The 16,095-nt window shown below is 41.9% G+C and overlaps 1 protein-coding gene across 5 annotated transcripts in view; it reads right to left on the bottom strand.

Annotated features, from left to right (window-relative positions):
* CALD1 (caldesmon 1) overlaps nt 1–16,095 on the bottom strand; it is a 188,603-nt gene that overhangs the window by 12,028 nt on the left and 160,480 nt on the right. For all 5 annotated transcript variants that reach the window (XM_059171911.1, XM_059171913.1, XM_059171915.1 and 2 more), the window contains 4 exons: nt 8,782–9,046; nt 6,162–6,302; nt 1,051–1,094; nt 864–942 (listed from right to left, as the gene is read on the bottom strand). In XM_059171911.1, the coding sequence (XP_059027894.1) occupies nt 864–942; nt 1,051–1,094; nt 6,162–6,302; nt 8,782–9,046 (529 nt within the window). The remainder of the gene's footprint in view (nt 1–863; nt 943–1,050; nt 1,095–6,161; nt 6,303–8,781; nt 9,047–16,095) is intronic.

Raw genomic sequence — 16,095 nt, 5'->3', positions numbered from 1 at the left:
ACCACATCTTCTTCAATGGCCCTATACCAAGTGCTTTGGTACTTGGAAATATACTCTATTTCCAAATCATGTAGACCCCCCTTTTTGTGGGAATGGGTTGGAAAAAAGTTGGAACAGAAAGAAGCATAAAACTATGGTCTTTCAAGCACATTGATGATGATTAAACCTAGTCTATTGCCTTTATATTAACTTATACTACTACTTTTATTTGATAATAAAAGTTTTTATAGATAAAAAAGGATTAAGCACAGTTGGAACTGTTTAAACTACATATGGAAAATACATTTTAAAAATAATTAAGGAGGGGCACCTGGGTGGCTCAGTGGGTTAAAAATAATTAAGGATATTGAAGATATACTTATGCCCATACAAGTAACATAGTTCAGTACCAAGGAGCCCGTTCATTAAATGAGTAACAGTTTCATTAAAGAATATTCTGGCTGTGGGGCACCTGGGTGGTTCAGTGGGTTAAGCCTCTGCCTTAGGCTCAGGTTATGATCTCAGGGTCCCGGGATCGAGCCCCGCATTAGGCTCTCTGCTCAGCAGGGAGCCTGCTTCTCCCCTCTCTCTGCTTGCCTCTGGGTGATCTCTCTCTCTCTGTGTCAAACAAATAAATAAAATCTTAAAAAAAAAAAAAAAAAAAAAAAGGAATATTCCGGCTGAAAGTAGAAAACAATTTAGTTAAAATCTTCTATAATTTATCTTTATCACTGCTCTTTTTTTGTAACTAGTTTGAAGTATAATGAAGCATCACTAATATTCCAACACAGTAATGTGGTTACTGGACCTGATTACTGTCCTAGGCCTCTATGGTCATCCACCCACACAGTCTGTCTCTGCCCATGACACTAAGGCCACCTCACCTCAATTGCACTGGTGTACTGCTCCAGTCTGCTGTCAATCTTGGAGACGACTGCTGCTTGATGAGTTGATTTGATGCCACTGTTATGTGAATAAACACACACACATATACACATAAAAATACAGGAGAGAATTTTTCCATATATACAACCGCTGATAATTCTCAACTGAATAATCAACCATATTTACCTTTTTTGTACAGACTTATTCAAAAATTCCGCTCGCTCTTCTATCTAGGAATTGAAAAAAAGAAATACCCAGTGAATATTTGCAGCTTATAAACAAAGTTTCTCAGCCCATGTGCCTTGGGAAGTAAAAGCACCAGAGAGTGGATAGGGTGACAGTAATAATAAAACTACTTACGAGGTATTTGAGAGTGAGATTTGGAGGGGACCAATGGTAGACGATAGAGAAAGTGTGGAGAAATACAAAGTTCTGGAGCCAAATTAAAGACCAGACAGAAATGGAATAAAAATGCCTCTGAAACAAGGTCACAACCATTTTTTTCCAAAAGCACATGCCGTTACCCTTTATGACATATTTATATGAGTATAGATATACCATGGTATTTGGTATGGGTAATTTCCCACAGCATTTTAACTATGTATTTAGTGTGCAATAGGATCGAATGAGCAAGATAACGAGGACTGTGAACTCTTCCCCTCCTGCTTAGCCTGGCTTCCTAACTGACAGCTGTCAAGCCAATGGCTGAATTTAATTGGCCTTGAACATGGAAGACGGGGATGGGAGGAGACTGAGATCTGGGGCACGACTCCTCAAGGCTGACATCTCCCATGAAACCCCCATTAGCCCAAGTGGGAATGGCAGAAAAAAGCCCAGAAAAACTGATGGGTATATATGAAATGTTAGTCTTTAATAGAAACCCTTTTCTCTTTAAAGCTAGGAACTTCTGGGTGCCTGGGTGGCTCAGTGGGTTAAGCCTCTGCTTTCAGCTCAGGTCATGATCTCAGGGATCCCTGAGTAATTATAACCAAAGCAATAAAGTGCCATTTGCATTTGCTAAAAATTATGATTCCAGGGGTGCCTGGGTGGCTCAGTGGGTTAAAGCCTCTGCCTTCGGCTCAGATCATGGTCTCAGGGTCCTGGGATCGAGCCCCGAATTGGGCTCTCTGCTCAGCAGGAGCCTGCTCCACCTCCCCTCTGCCTGCCTCTCTGCCTACTTGTGATCTCTGTCTGTCAAATAAATAAAATCTCAAAAAAAAAAAAAAAAAAAAAAAGCTAGGCAATTCCTTCTACTAAAACTAAAGCTACTAAATCAAACATGGTATTTCACTAAAACTGTATGAATTGAATCAGATGTTCTATGTAAGTCAGCAAGTATCTGTTGACTCCTTTGGATACCCAATGTCAGGGGAGAAATAGCCTCTGTCACTTATCACCTACCCAAATCAGCAAATACTAAAACCTCTGCAAATGACTGCCTGTGCCAAAGCACACACTTGCCCAAGGGGTCCATTTTCTGCCCTGTTCAGGGCAGCCAAGGAATCTACCAGACTTCAGACACTCCAGGCTGCTGTGGTTGAGTGTCCCCTAGAGTCTTCTGAGATGGTAGTGGCTCTTTCTAGCCTGGACTGTCCTGGGACTCATGGACTTTTTAGTAAACAAAAAGCCTACTTTTTGGAAAAATGCTTCACTCCTAATATCAGTTGAGTGACATCTTTAAAGATGTTAGTGGGGGCATTTCATTCTTTTCAATGATTTCTCACAATGATAAATGCAAACTCATTAAAAATAAAACTTCATACAAAAAAGTGTTATCAGTAGCCCTGAGTTTATGGGATGCAAATTGTCTTAAGATTTTTCTTCTGATTTTAATATAACTTAGATCTGCACTTCTGGAGAAAAAGTTCCCAGATGAATAAGGTGAAATACATTGAAACCATGCAATGTGCTGCCATTTTTAATATTATCCATCCATCCATCCATCCATCCATCCATCCTTTAATGCTGACAGCGAGTCAGCTAAACTAACCAATAAGTTACATACTGAGCACTCACTCTATAAAGTTGAACACTCAGCAGTGTGTAAAACAGTGTCCCATTCTTTAAGAAGAACACAATGACTAGGGGAGACGAGTAGAAACAAACAAATAAAATACTTCACACTCAATGATAGGTACCATAGTAAAGAGAAGAAGAAAATATGGCTTTGGGAGAAGTGAGTCTGTGGGGTCAGTGGAGAAGAGAAGTTTTTCAGTAGTTTGGATTCTGAGCTGAGGTTTTTAGTTTCTAGTTTACACAGGTTCATCAATGAGTTTATGGAAGTGGGGGGGGGGAGAGAAGTGCATGAGTTACAGTAAACAGGACATTTGGGACAAAGCATGGAGATTTGGGGAGCAGGGCAGGGGGGATGGAGGAATGAAACGCACAGGGGAAGGAGAGAGGCATGAGGAAGGGGCGGCAGAGGTGAGCCTTGGTTTTTGAAGCACTGCCAGCATCCTTCCAACTCTGGGATGAGCTTGCTAACCTTGCCTATCCCATTAATTCAAATGACAGAGATTCTCCGACTCTGACATTTCCTTTTGTACCTATGACATCAAACACAGCTTGACTTCATCATCACATTTTGTCAGGTCTCACCGTCCATTACTGATGCATTCCTATTGGGACATCCTTAACTTCAACTAGATAATGTAACAAGGTGTACTGAATTTATACACTAAACAAATTTCTGTAAAAGGACTTTAACGAGAACAATCGGTTCTTCCGCAGACCAAGAGGTGGCAGTGTTGTCTCGATAAAACTGAAGGGAAAGCCCGCATGCTATTCATTTTAGAAAATTGGCTCTCTCCTACTCTACACCCCTTCTACCACCGAAATATGAAAACAACAATAATAAAAACCCAATTTTAAATTTAATTCACTTAAAATTTGCTCTGCGCATGTTTTATGTAAGAAAAACCATTCACTGCTAACAAAATTTTAACCGTGAGAAACCAGATTCAGAGTTTCCCAGACAAGGAATAAGAGTCATGAGAACTTAACAAAATACATGAGTTGATAATACTTTGAGGTCAAATAGCAAATGTTTTCCCTCGCACTGGCATTCTACAATCTTATGACCACTTATAAAAGTCGCAGGGCCAAGAGTATCAACAACTGTAGGAATTCAATCATAGAATATGAAACTGAGCTCCAAAATCAGAGCCACAGCAAATTCTTCAAGGCACATACTATGGAAAAAAAGCAATAGGCTGCCTGTGCCTGAAAGCATGTCTCTGTTATATAGGAATTAAACAGTTTTTGTTTCTTTTTAACATAAATAATTTGCTCACACATGCTTCTCTAGCAGAGGGAACAGATGAATGGCTTCCCAGGAATGCTGGATGAAATGGGAAGCCAGGAATCTGGCTTAGGGAAAGACCAGAGAAATAAGTAAGTTGAATAATTTAGTAGAGAGGAGCTATTTGGAGAAGGAAACGAAGGGCTGTAGTTTCTCCTGAAAAGAACAGCAACTAGAAGCTTAGATGACTCTGGCTTTCTTCATGTTATCAAGCCTGTACAAAGAGAGTTTAGCTTGAGTGAGATGTCAAGGGTAGAGAGAGAGAACACAGCTTTCTTTGATTATCGATGAGCCAGAAACACAAGGACCCAGGCTGAGAACAGAACCCTGGTAACTGCATGGAGATAACCTGAATCGCGTGGGGTTTTTGTTTTTTGCTTTTCTGTTTTGCTTTGTTTGTTTTGTTGTTGTTGCTGCTGACTTTCTGCTCTTTCTTCTACAGCAGGATCTGCAAACTATGGCCCATGTGCCTATGGGCCTTAGGCAGGCCACGGTTTTCACATAGCTCTCAAGCTAAGAATGAGTTTTATATTGTTAAACGGCTTAAAAATCCAAAGAAGAATATTTGGGGACATAGGAAAACTATGAAATCCAAATTTCAGTGTCCAACCATAAACCTCATCCACTCCATAAAGCTTTCTACTCATTGTGCTCTGCTCTGAGATGTCACTGCCTGCAAGTCTACAGTCGGTTACCTGGTTATTCTTGGGATTCCCCTGACTGTGGTAACGCCTTGGGGGCAAAGACCTTGCTTTGCACTTCTCTCCTTCATAGAACATAGCCACCATTAGGTATGTTATAAATATAAAATATGAAACAATAAAATCCCCCTGTGGCTTAGTTCTGATTCTCCTGGGAGCAGATCTTGAGAAGAGAGGGTTCGAGTATAAGGAGTTTATGTGGGAGGCATCAGACTATGACTGGGACCCAGATGATCATAAAGACTAAGCAGAGCTCCTTAAGGATCAAACATGCTGATTTTCCTGTGAAACAGGTAGTAACTGTAAAATGTAAGTAATTGGGTTTTGTTCACTTTAGTGGGCCACATGAGATGACCTCACATACACAATTACAGACACACACACGTATATTTAAGCAGCTGGAGCCTGGCTATGATTCTCTACTGGTTTTGCCCATCGTCCACACTTGGTAGCCTCGCTAGTTTGATGGAAAATGAGGGAGAAATAAAAGTGTTAAAAGCTCCAATCTCTGAAGATTCGTTCATTTATTTATTCATTCAGCAAATATTCACTGACTATCTTCACTGTGCCAGGTGCTCAATGAATGTTCATTCTCAAAAAAACCCCCCACATATTTAAAAATACTGGCATTTAGTACAAATAACAGATAGTGCTTTCTTGCTTCTGTTCTCTTTTCTCTGCATGCCAACCCTCCCCTCAAGTCCTTGACTGGGCTCCCTCCTGCTCATCCTCTCGTCTCTTGCCAGCACTTCCCTCTTCCATCAGTTAGGAGCAGACTCCTCGAAGGCAGTGCTGGGACCAAACTCATCCTGGCAAAGGATCCCCAAGTTACATTTCATCTCCTCCCGGGATAACAGCTTTCAGAAATGACCAGTACCGTTTCCAGCTGCCCTACTTTTAATAATGACAAATTAAAAGTGAATGGCTAGTATGAAAAGTGGCTCAAACCTTTATAGTATAGTTGCCCACTTTATAAACTTTTAATGTTTCCATTTTCAACAGCTTGAAGGGATGAGGCATCTGGAGGGCATGGGTCACTGAAATCTAGAGATAATCGCCGAATGTCACTTTAATGCTTACCAAAGCATCTAACAAGCAACAGATAAAAAGCTCTCTGCTTTATTTCTCTCCTCCCTACATGCTACAAAGAGGAGCTCTGAAAAGGCTGAAAGGAGCAAAAAGCTAAATGAAGCAAAGGCTTTGAATGATGACTAAGTAAGGAAGGGGCTAAAATCCAGTTTTCATCACATTATAACGGAGGTGTTACAAGAAGACTTCATGGGAATAAGAAATACCTTGAGAGATGAACCTTTAGGAGTGAAACACTTGAATGGCTTCTTGTCATCTGATAAGCTGTCTTCGGGCATCTTCTGACGTTTCTCGGCAGCTTCTGCCCGTCGCCTTTCAATCTCTTCCTTTAGCCTCCTCTTCTCTTCCTGAGGGAAAAAGAACACATAACAACGACATCAGTATGAGCTTCAAGCCAGAAGGTAGGAGGGCCAGAGGGCAGAAAGCACTAGTCCCAGAGGAAAACGAGCTGGGTTCTGGACTGGATGCCACCCCTTCCTCAAGGGCAGTGGCCAGAGGTTAAGCCTGAGCTGGCAAGTCCAACTGCCTGACTCACACTCTAGCGTGGCCACTTCCCAACTGTGTGACCTTGGCCCCTTCACTTCTCTGCTCATGTACCTCAGTTTATCATCCGTGAAATGAGACTATGGTAGCTGTCATGAGGCTAAATGAGAAAACCCATGTAAAATGCCAGGCCTCGTGCTCAGCATGAAGCTGATCGTTGTCGTTACCATCCGGTCACGTCATTTAACACTGATCTTCCGTTTCTGTGTATGTAAAAGGAAGGTAAATGTCCCTTCTCCTACCTTGCTAGGAGAGTTGTGAAAGGTGTGAAGGCAAATGAGATAACTGATGTGCAAAGTTATATAAATCTAAGTTCTTAGAGTCACCAAATTATGTAAGAGATAATTTTATGGTTGTCCCTGCCTCAACTGAGATTATTTTAGATGGTTGGACAAACCTGAAAATATGTAGACACTGCACCACAGAAGTCAGAGATGTTCACAGTGTGTCTCAGTAACCCCTTTGTACCTTCCTTCTGGTCTACGATACTCTCCCCCGTCTTCTCTCTCAGGCCAAACATTCAGAGCACTGATCAAGTCACACATCCTCTATGAATGATGGACTGAGAGATGTGTGTGTCTTTTGTAGTTTTCAAACTATATATCCTTAAACAGAGACTGGATGTTCATCTGGCAGAATGATTCTCTGTCTTATGGGCTGAATGTCTGTGCCCACCCCCATTCATCTAATTAAAGTCCTAGCTCTCAAAGTGATGGTTTTAGGAGTTGAGGCCTTTGGAAGGTGATTAGATCATGAGAGTAAAGTCTTCATGAATGGCACTAGTGCCCTTATTAAGGAGAACCCAGAGAGCTCTCTTCCGCCTTCTGCCAAGCGAGGATACGATGGGAAGACTGCTATGAACTGGGAAGTGGGGTCTCACCAGGCACAGAATTTGCTGGCCTTGATCTCCAACTCCCCAACTTCCAAAACACTGAGAAATAAACTTCTGTTATTTATAAGCTACCGAGTCTATAGGAATTTGTTATTGTGGCTCTGCTGACTAATGACTGTTTGGTAGGAGGTTAGATGAAATCATCTCCTAGGTCCAATCCAATTCTAAGAGTCAGTGTTTCTCTTCTGCCTTCATTGATACTCTGCTCCTCTAAATAACAATAACAACGATAACAATAATTTTAACTACCAGGCACCATGAACACAATGATCTATTTAATCCTGGCATCAGTGCTGTAAGTAGACATTATTCCACAGGTAAAGAAAAGAAGTTTTAGCTGATCTTAGTTCAGTAATTGCTGAGGTCCCAGCTTGCAGATGGCAAAGGATCCTGGCCCAGGTATGTTCGATTCAAAGGCACTATCATCCCAAGCACTTCCCAACCAAAGGCAACTGGCTCAATGAGAGCTGGAGTTGGAAGAGATCTTGGAATAATTTATCCAAACTTTCTGCAGTGGTCAGCCAATTTTCACAGAGGATCCACGTCAGAAAGCCATCGGAAGTCTTTCTGCATAGTTCAAATCATGGAAGGTCACTATCTCCTAAGACCAAAGGGAACAGCTCTAAACTGATTTGGAGAATTAAGGTCCAGTACTGATTCTATCACTTACTAGTCAAGTGACTCACAGAATTCACTCAAATAATCTGATTCTCTTTCTTTTGGTCTACAAAGTGAGGATAATAATACACCTCAGGATAAAAGGAAAGAATGCACCTTGTAAAGCTGTAGTTGGTTAAGTGCTTTTTCAGTGTTCAAACTTTGTCTTCTTGTAACTTTATCTGTTGTTTTTAGTTCTGTCTTAAAAGATGGAACACATTCATCTGTTCATCATTCCTGGGCTCCTGCTACATGCCTGGCACTGTGTTGGCTCCTGGGTTTACAGTAATGGACAAAGCAGATACTGCCCCTGCTTGTGATGACCTCATTTCCTGACTCTTCCATTAAAAAAAGAAAAGCTATTTAAAAAAAATCTCCCTATCAAAACTCTTCAAATATCAGAAAACAACTATCATGTGGCTCCCGGTTCTTATAACTACTCTGCAGACTGAGAAAATGACTAATCCACTCTGTGTCTCAGTCTCCTCATCTGAAAAATGGGATAATAACACTACCCACATCAGAAAGTTATAAATGGATATAAAGTGCTACAGATGAAGGTTTTAGAACTGTGCCCAGTGCATGGTTAGCCTTACTATTCTTCAAATATATTTATAAGAGTCCATGCTCAAAAGAGCAAGAGCATTCCACCATGAAAAAAATTATTCCCTGGGCTCGAAGGGTCACCAGACATGGACTGGGGGCCCAGGGCAGGCAGGCTGTGCCCTCCTTACCTCCTCTCTGACTTTTCTCTCTGCTTCCTCCTGCTTCCGCTTCTGCTCTTCCTCCTCTAGGACCTTCCTTCGCTCCTCCCGCTTTTTCTTCAGCTCCTCCAGCTCCTGGGCTGCTTCTTGCTGCTTCTGTTTGAGCTTCTCGAACTCCTCGCTCTCGGTTTCCCCGCGGCGACGGCGAAGTTCCTCCAGGCGCTTGCCGGCCTCCACCTGCGAAGCGCCTTCGGCCTCCTTGGCCTCGCCAGCCCTTGCTCCCGCTCCCGGGCGGCTGTCCGGAAATGCAGAGCGGGGTGACAACCATTAGTCTGGCAGCCTCCCCCAGGGAAGGACTTTGGTCTGCACGCTTTGCACCCCCCACTCAAAAGAAATCTCTATTCCCCCTCATCACACAGTGGGTCTTCACACCAGCCCAAGGGGTCCAGGGGTCTGCCTGCAACCTCAAGGTCTGAATCTGATCCCTCTCTGCCAATTACCCTCGGTTTCCTAGCTGGACAACCAGGCAAACAGGCATGGTCAGTGGCAAAATGGTACATGGAAAATGGACAGAAGAGTGCCACCGCTATGGAAAACAGCAGGGAGGTTCCTCAAAAAATTAACAGTGAAAGCACGATATGCACCGGCAACCCCACTTCTGTGTCTATATCCCAGAGAACTGAAAGCAGGATCTTGAGAAGATATTTGTGCACCCTTGTTCCTAGCAGCATCATTCACAACAGTGGAGAGGTGGAAGCAACCCCAATACCCATCAACAAATGAACAAGTGAACAGAAAGCAGTTCATACATACAGACTACTATTATTCAGCCTTAAAAAGGAAGGCGATCTGTCACAGGCTATGACATGGATGAACCTTGAGGATATTACGCTACTTGAAATAAACCCATCCCCAAAAGACAAATCCTGCCTAACGCCGCTTACATGAATTATCTCAAGTAGTCAGTTCAGGGAAACAAAGCAGAATGGTGGTTACCAGTGGCTGTGGGGAGGGGAGGTGGGGAGTTATTTCATGGGTATAGAGGGTCAGGTTTGCAAGATGACAAAGTTCTGGAGATGTTTCACAACAATGTGATGCACTTCACACTACTGAGCTGTACACTTAAAAATGGCAAAGATAGTAAACTTTATGTGTTTTACCACAATTAAAGAAAAATCCATGATACATGCACGATACGAAGTGGAAAAACCAGGCAAGTAATATTTGTTCTATTTACCTCCTGGGCTATTCTTTGGATCCCACATATTAAATAATTGTTGACATTTATTATCATAAATACTAGTTATTACTGGCAAGGAAGGCATGTAATGCAAAACAGTGCTATGAGACTGAGTTCTAAAATCTAGGTGTGACCTCCTCTGCCATAAGCTACTGGTTAATTTGGATCTCCCTAGAATCAGGGATCAGAACGGAAGACTTGCAGGCTCAGGCGCAGTTGACAAGAAAAGATGGCTGAAACTAGGGCAGGCTCCGAAAAATATCTACTTATCCATTTCTTGAACTTGACTCTGGCTGCTGATTTCTGGAGATGAAATTACTCTTTGCCTCTTGAATAAGAGCTGTAAGTACAGTAATATGTGTCCTTTCTTACACAGCTGTTCCAAGAAAGTTCGTAATGACACCACTACCTTATGGCTTCAATTTGTGTGGTCTAACATGACGGGAATATTCCTAATTGTGACTTAAAATTACTAAATTAGCCGTGATGTGGTATAGTTAGGGCTGTTACTTATGCTTTATAGGCCCTTTTCACATCATTATCTCATATAATAGTCTCAATAACTAGGGAGTTAGCCGATTAGGTTAATACTACCACCTGGGTGGCTCAGTCATTAAGCGGCTGCCTTCAGCTCAGGTCATGATACCAGGGTCCTGGGATCAAGCCCTGCATCGGGCTCCCTGCTCAGTCCCTCTCCCACTCCGCCTGCTTATGTTCCTTCTCTGTGTCTCTTTCTATCAAATATATAAATAAAATCTTTTTAAAAAATACTGCCATTTTACAAATTAGGAATCAATGTTTGAGAGAGAAAACAGTCTGGCCCAACTTTTTTTTTTTTTTAAAGATTTTGTTTATTTATTTGACAGAGATCACAAGTAGGCAGAGAGGAAGGCAGAGAGAGAGGGAGAAGCAGACTTCCTGCTGAGCAGAGAGCCCGATGCGGGACTTGATCCCAGGACCTGAGATCATGACCTGAGCCGAAGGCAGAGGCTTTAACCCACTGACCCACCCAGGCGCCCCTGGCCCAACTTTTGTTTTTTTTTGTTTTTTTTTTTTTTAAAGATTTTATTTATTTATTTGACAGAGAGAAATCACAAGTAGTCGGAGAAGCAGGCAGAGAGAGAGAGAGGGAAGCAGGCTCTCTGCTGAGCAGAGAGCCCGATGCGGGACTCGATCCCAGGACCCTGAGATCATGACCTGAGCCGAAGGCAGCGGCTTAACCCACTGACCCACCCAGGCGCCCCTGGCCCAACTTTTGGTAGCAAGAAAGTGGTAGAGCCACAATTAGATTCCAGTGTTTCTCTATTAAGTACACTCTTCTTCCCATTGTACTATAATTCTATCAGGAGTTAAATATGGTTTGTCATAAAAATAAAAAATCAACCAAATCAAGCATGTTAGCCTCTAGCGCTCACCTCCTACACTGACGACTAGAGAGTTTGGGAGGATGTTTCCTACCTGTAAGTCTCTAGAATCTATACAGTCTAGGCCTGACTACCTTCCATGCTCCAGGGGAAGCAATGCTTCATCAGATGGCAGAGCTTATCAAACAGCAAGAAAATGGGTACTTTTTTATAAGTTACAAATAAAATTGAAATTAGGGGTGCCTGGGTGGCTCAGTTGGTTAGACGTCTGACTCTTGATTTCTGCTCGGCTTAGAATCTCAGGATTGTAAAATCGAGTTGGGCTCGATCCTGGTCGTGAACCCCACTTAAGATTTTCTCTCTCTCTGCCCCTCTGCCCCCTCCCTCCTCTCTCCCTCTCTTAAAAAAATAACATAAAAAAAAGAAAAGAGATCACCCTTAAAAAAGAAAACTGAAATTATGCTAAAGTTTTCTTTTGTGAATAAAGAGTCTCCAGAGGGATTTTACTGTAGAACTGGGAACATGTTAAGACTAGAGACAAAACACTATCCCAGGGGTCCTTATGTTAAAATTTCACTTCAGGACTGGCATTCTTAGTGTTTTTACATAAATCATATAAAGAGAGGAGAGAGGTCATTAGCACCTACTGACCCTGAGCTCCTTTAATTAAATTTGCTATCTACTAGAATTATCACATTGATAACTGTCTTCAAAACACGTTGCTATTGACACAACTGCAGCAGAGCACTGCGTTGTCACTGGAGCAAAATTCCTGTCGGCTGGATCCTCCAGGCCTTTTAGGAGAATTTAGTGGTGTTCTCAAAAGTATACCTAGTTACAGACAGTCCTTAACTAAGAGACAAGGATGTAGCTTGCCAGCTGCTTAAGTACTCATTAACAAGCAGTGAGGTCATGCTTAACTAGCTCTGAACACAGGTAGCCCATCCCTAACACTTTGTCTAAGGAACCGATGAACTACCACTGTCTGGTATCATTTATTCCATGTAGAGAAGGGGTCAGTGTTTCTAATGATGGAACAAGAAAAAGAGTAAGATAGAAAATGAGTTCAAGACTACATTGATAATACTGATCTTATGCATACATCTCATGCTTTTTAAACACTGAAGTAGTTCTCCCCCCACCCCCAAGATTTTCATTTATTTATTTGAGAGAGAGAGCATGTGTGTGCACAAGCACAGGGTTGCGGAGGCAGAGGGAGAGGGACAAGCAGACTCCCCCTTGAGTGGGAGACCAACTCAGGACTTGATCCCAGGACCTTGAGATCATGACCCGAGCCAAAGGCAGACGCTTAACCAACAAAGGCACCCAGGAACCCTCAAACATTGAGGTATACCATCTCCTTTCCAATCTTTTCAAGATGCAGGATGGAAAGACAACTCTTGTGGATCACAGTCAGCATTAAAACAAAACGAAACAGAAAACACCAGAGTGAACTGCATGGAACAAGGGAAAGTGCCCTGTCTTGACATGTTTGTTTCAGTGACAAGTCTCTATGCAGCTCTGTACTGGGTCATGATGTAAAATTTATTTCTTACTAAGACTTCAGGTTAGATGTTAAAATTTTGTTCTAGGTTCTTGACAGTGTAAGATGAACTTTTTAAATTTTGTACTCAAACAAAGGTTAGAGGGTCCCTTGAAACTTGGATGTTGCCCTTTCAGACTCTTGTAAGTTCACAGGTTGTGACGGTAGAGAGACAATCTCTCTGCACTAGTTCAAGGTCTTCACATCTTCAGAAATGAGTTTGCTCTTCCTTTTCGTCATGTTAGTGGATGGGCATTGGACTCCACTAGGTGTCGCTCAGTCTTCATTTTGGACAATGAAAAGGTCCATCATTAGAGACTGGTTCAGTTACTCGCGACACACCCACCCATGCGGGGTAATACGCTAACATTATTAACTGTAAGCTTATATTCACTGGTCCAGAAGGGTAGCTATGATATAATGCAAGAATCAATTAAAAAAATATATTTATAGTTATATACACATATACATGCTATATATATTTCTCTATTTTGAATATATACACATAAAAATATCTGGATAAAATGTTACTGGTAGTTATCTTTGGGTAGTGGGTGCTTATTTTTGCACTTCTATTTTCTGAATGTTTCATAATGAGTATCTTTTTTCCCCTATAATTAGAAAAAACTTTAATTACCATGTTAAAAATAGACCACAAAACAAATACCTGGTTTTATGCTTTTTATAAAGTCCTTGGTATAAACTGCTTTTTCTATACTTTGCTAATTGAGTTGATTTTTAAAAAATTTGATGCTTTAGAGAAAACAATATAATCACAAAAAACAGAGAACTATCAGATGCCTGGGTGGGTCAGTCAGTGAAGTATCTGCTTTCAGCTCAGGTCATGATCCTAGGGTCCTGGGATCCTTGGCTCCTTGCTCAGGGGGCAGCCTGCTTCTCTCTCTGCTGCCGCTCCCCCTGCTTGTGCGTACGCGCTCTCTCTCTGACAAGTAAATAAAATCTTAAAAAAAAAAAAAAAGTCCTTTAGAAAAAGAAAAATCAGGGGTGCCTGGGTGGTTCAGGCGTTAAGTGTCTGCTTTCAGCTCGGGTCATAATTCCAGAATCGAGCCCTGCATGGGGCTCCCTGCTCAGAGGGAAGCCTGCTTCTCCCTCTTCCATCCCCTCTGCTTCTGTTCCCTCTCCTGCAGTCTCTCTGTCAAATAAATAAATAAAATCTTACAAAAATAAAAGAAAAAAAAAGAAAAAATAAAGGTCAAAGGAGGCAATAATTAAATCAAACATAGGAGCTTTGGTCAAAACAGTACCAAGAGCTTTGTCGACGTCACCTCTACTCAGATGTACCAGCATGCCCTCAGCACAAGGGTGACACTAATATGGAAATTTCTCCCAGAAGGTCTCTCCTCTCTCCTTGCGTCCTTAGGCGTATGTCTAGATGAACATCAGATCTTTCACCACGAACACAGTTTGTTTGCAGTTAGGCTAGTAGGCACGAGGCTATTCTAAACAGAGGCTCCCACTCCCTTCTTTATAAAGTTCCTTGCTTTATAAGTATATATAGCAAAACCAGGCCTCTCTGCTTCCGTTGGCATCAACTTCAAACTGAAAGTAAAACTAACCTATGTTGGCAGCTAAACAAAAACGAATGATATGGTGGGGGCTTGTTTCTCTTTTTTTTTTCTGCCCAAAGATGGAAAAATTAAGGCCAGAGTCACATTTTAGAATTCTCAGTGCTACACCTGCTGCCATCCTTGCGATTTTTCTCTTTGAGTTCCCAGCTCTCTGGATTTCCACACTCTGGGCATGTTAATTATTAATATGAGTTTGGACTAGAGCTGGTTGGCAAGTTTGCTAATTGTTAACTTCTTTCTACTGAGAGATTTTAAAAAAACATTACTTTTCTTAACAAAAAAATTTACTCATACCCCCAAAACCCATTTTAAACTATCAAATAATAAGACAGTAATATTGTTAGGCAATATTCGTCAGATACTTTTCATGAACCTGACACCGTTCTAGGGCCTTGAAATATTAAACTACTGGCACTCCAGCAAGCTTTGGGCTTGCTTTGGACAACCATCAGGAATCAACTCAGTTTCTAGATTTTCTATGAATTCTTAATAAACTCTTACTGCTCTACTGAAAGTCTACTCTCTGGCCAATCACAAGGAACATCTGTAGGATTTGCATGTCCTCCTCCTTTCCAGTTTACTTAGGCATTTCCTGCACACATTTTCTTTATAGGCTTGCCCTTGGGTCAATGTGATTCCCCTTCCACTCAAATTTTTATCTAGAGAAATTGTTTGGGGGGGGCAATTAAATTGTCCCATTTTAGCTTGCTTAGAGGAGCAGAGCCCTAGTAGCTCTGCTGGCTTCTGAATGCCACAAAGGCTTTGGGATAAGGAATATGTCCAGCTTCTACACAATACCTGCTCATGGGGGCTTTCTTATTTGAATTGTTCAGGAAAACAGGGTCTACAGGCAAGACTGCTGCCAAAACAAGCCCATGGGAATCCACGTTTCAGGGACCCACAATTTTTCCAGGACATCTGGCACAACAGCCAGTGACATAACGGAGGTAGGAATTTGACACCCATGGTTGGAGGTAGTATATGCGTGGGGGAGGGGCACAAGGCATCATGTGGCCAGGTGTCCATGGCTGGCTTCTGTAACTTGAGTCCTTCTACAGAACTGGGGGGAGCGCTCAGTATTCAGTGTATCTAGAAGTAAGGATTTACCTGTGCGTACTTGTCTGTCTGTCCTAAAATCAACTGTCCAGATATTCAACTTGATGGGGGGAAGCTGAAGCTATGCCAGAGGGTTGTCCAAAAGGTATTAAATGGAGTACGGGTGCCCTGCCCTATTCCTTCCTCTTTGATATTCCCAATGCATATTAACATCAAGCGCTCTCGAAGTTCTGTGGTAAAGAGATCTAATTAACTTAGTTTAACCTAACATTTCCTGAGTATTTGGCCACAGGACAATCTCAGTTTTAAGCAACATTTATTTATAATTTTTAAAAATATATATATTCTTGAAAATGGTACTGACAAGTGTCTCTTGGGAAACTGGCTGGACCATACAGAGAATCAATGACATTAGCCCCAGTCATAATGCTTTCTAATAAACCGATCTTACTTGAGCATATTAGTCACGGAACAAAAACATGGATCCTAAGCATGATCTGCTTTGCTAAATAATGGGAAAAGCAGATTAAACCTTGTCTGAGCAATGACTGC

Source organism: Mustela lutreola, chromosome 4 (assembly GCF_030435805.1).
Source record: "Mustela lutreola isolate mMusLut2 chromosome 4, mMusLut2.pri, whole genome shotgun sequence".
NCBI lineage: Eukaryota > Metazoa > Chordata > Mammalia > Carnivora > Mustelidae > Mustela > Mustela lutreola.
Note: the sequence above shows the minus strand (reverse complement) of the source record. Positions and strands in the feature narration are given on the sequence as shown.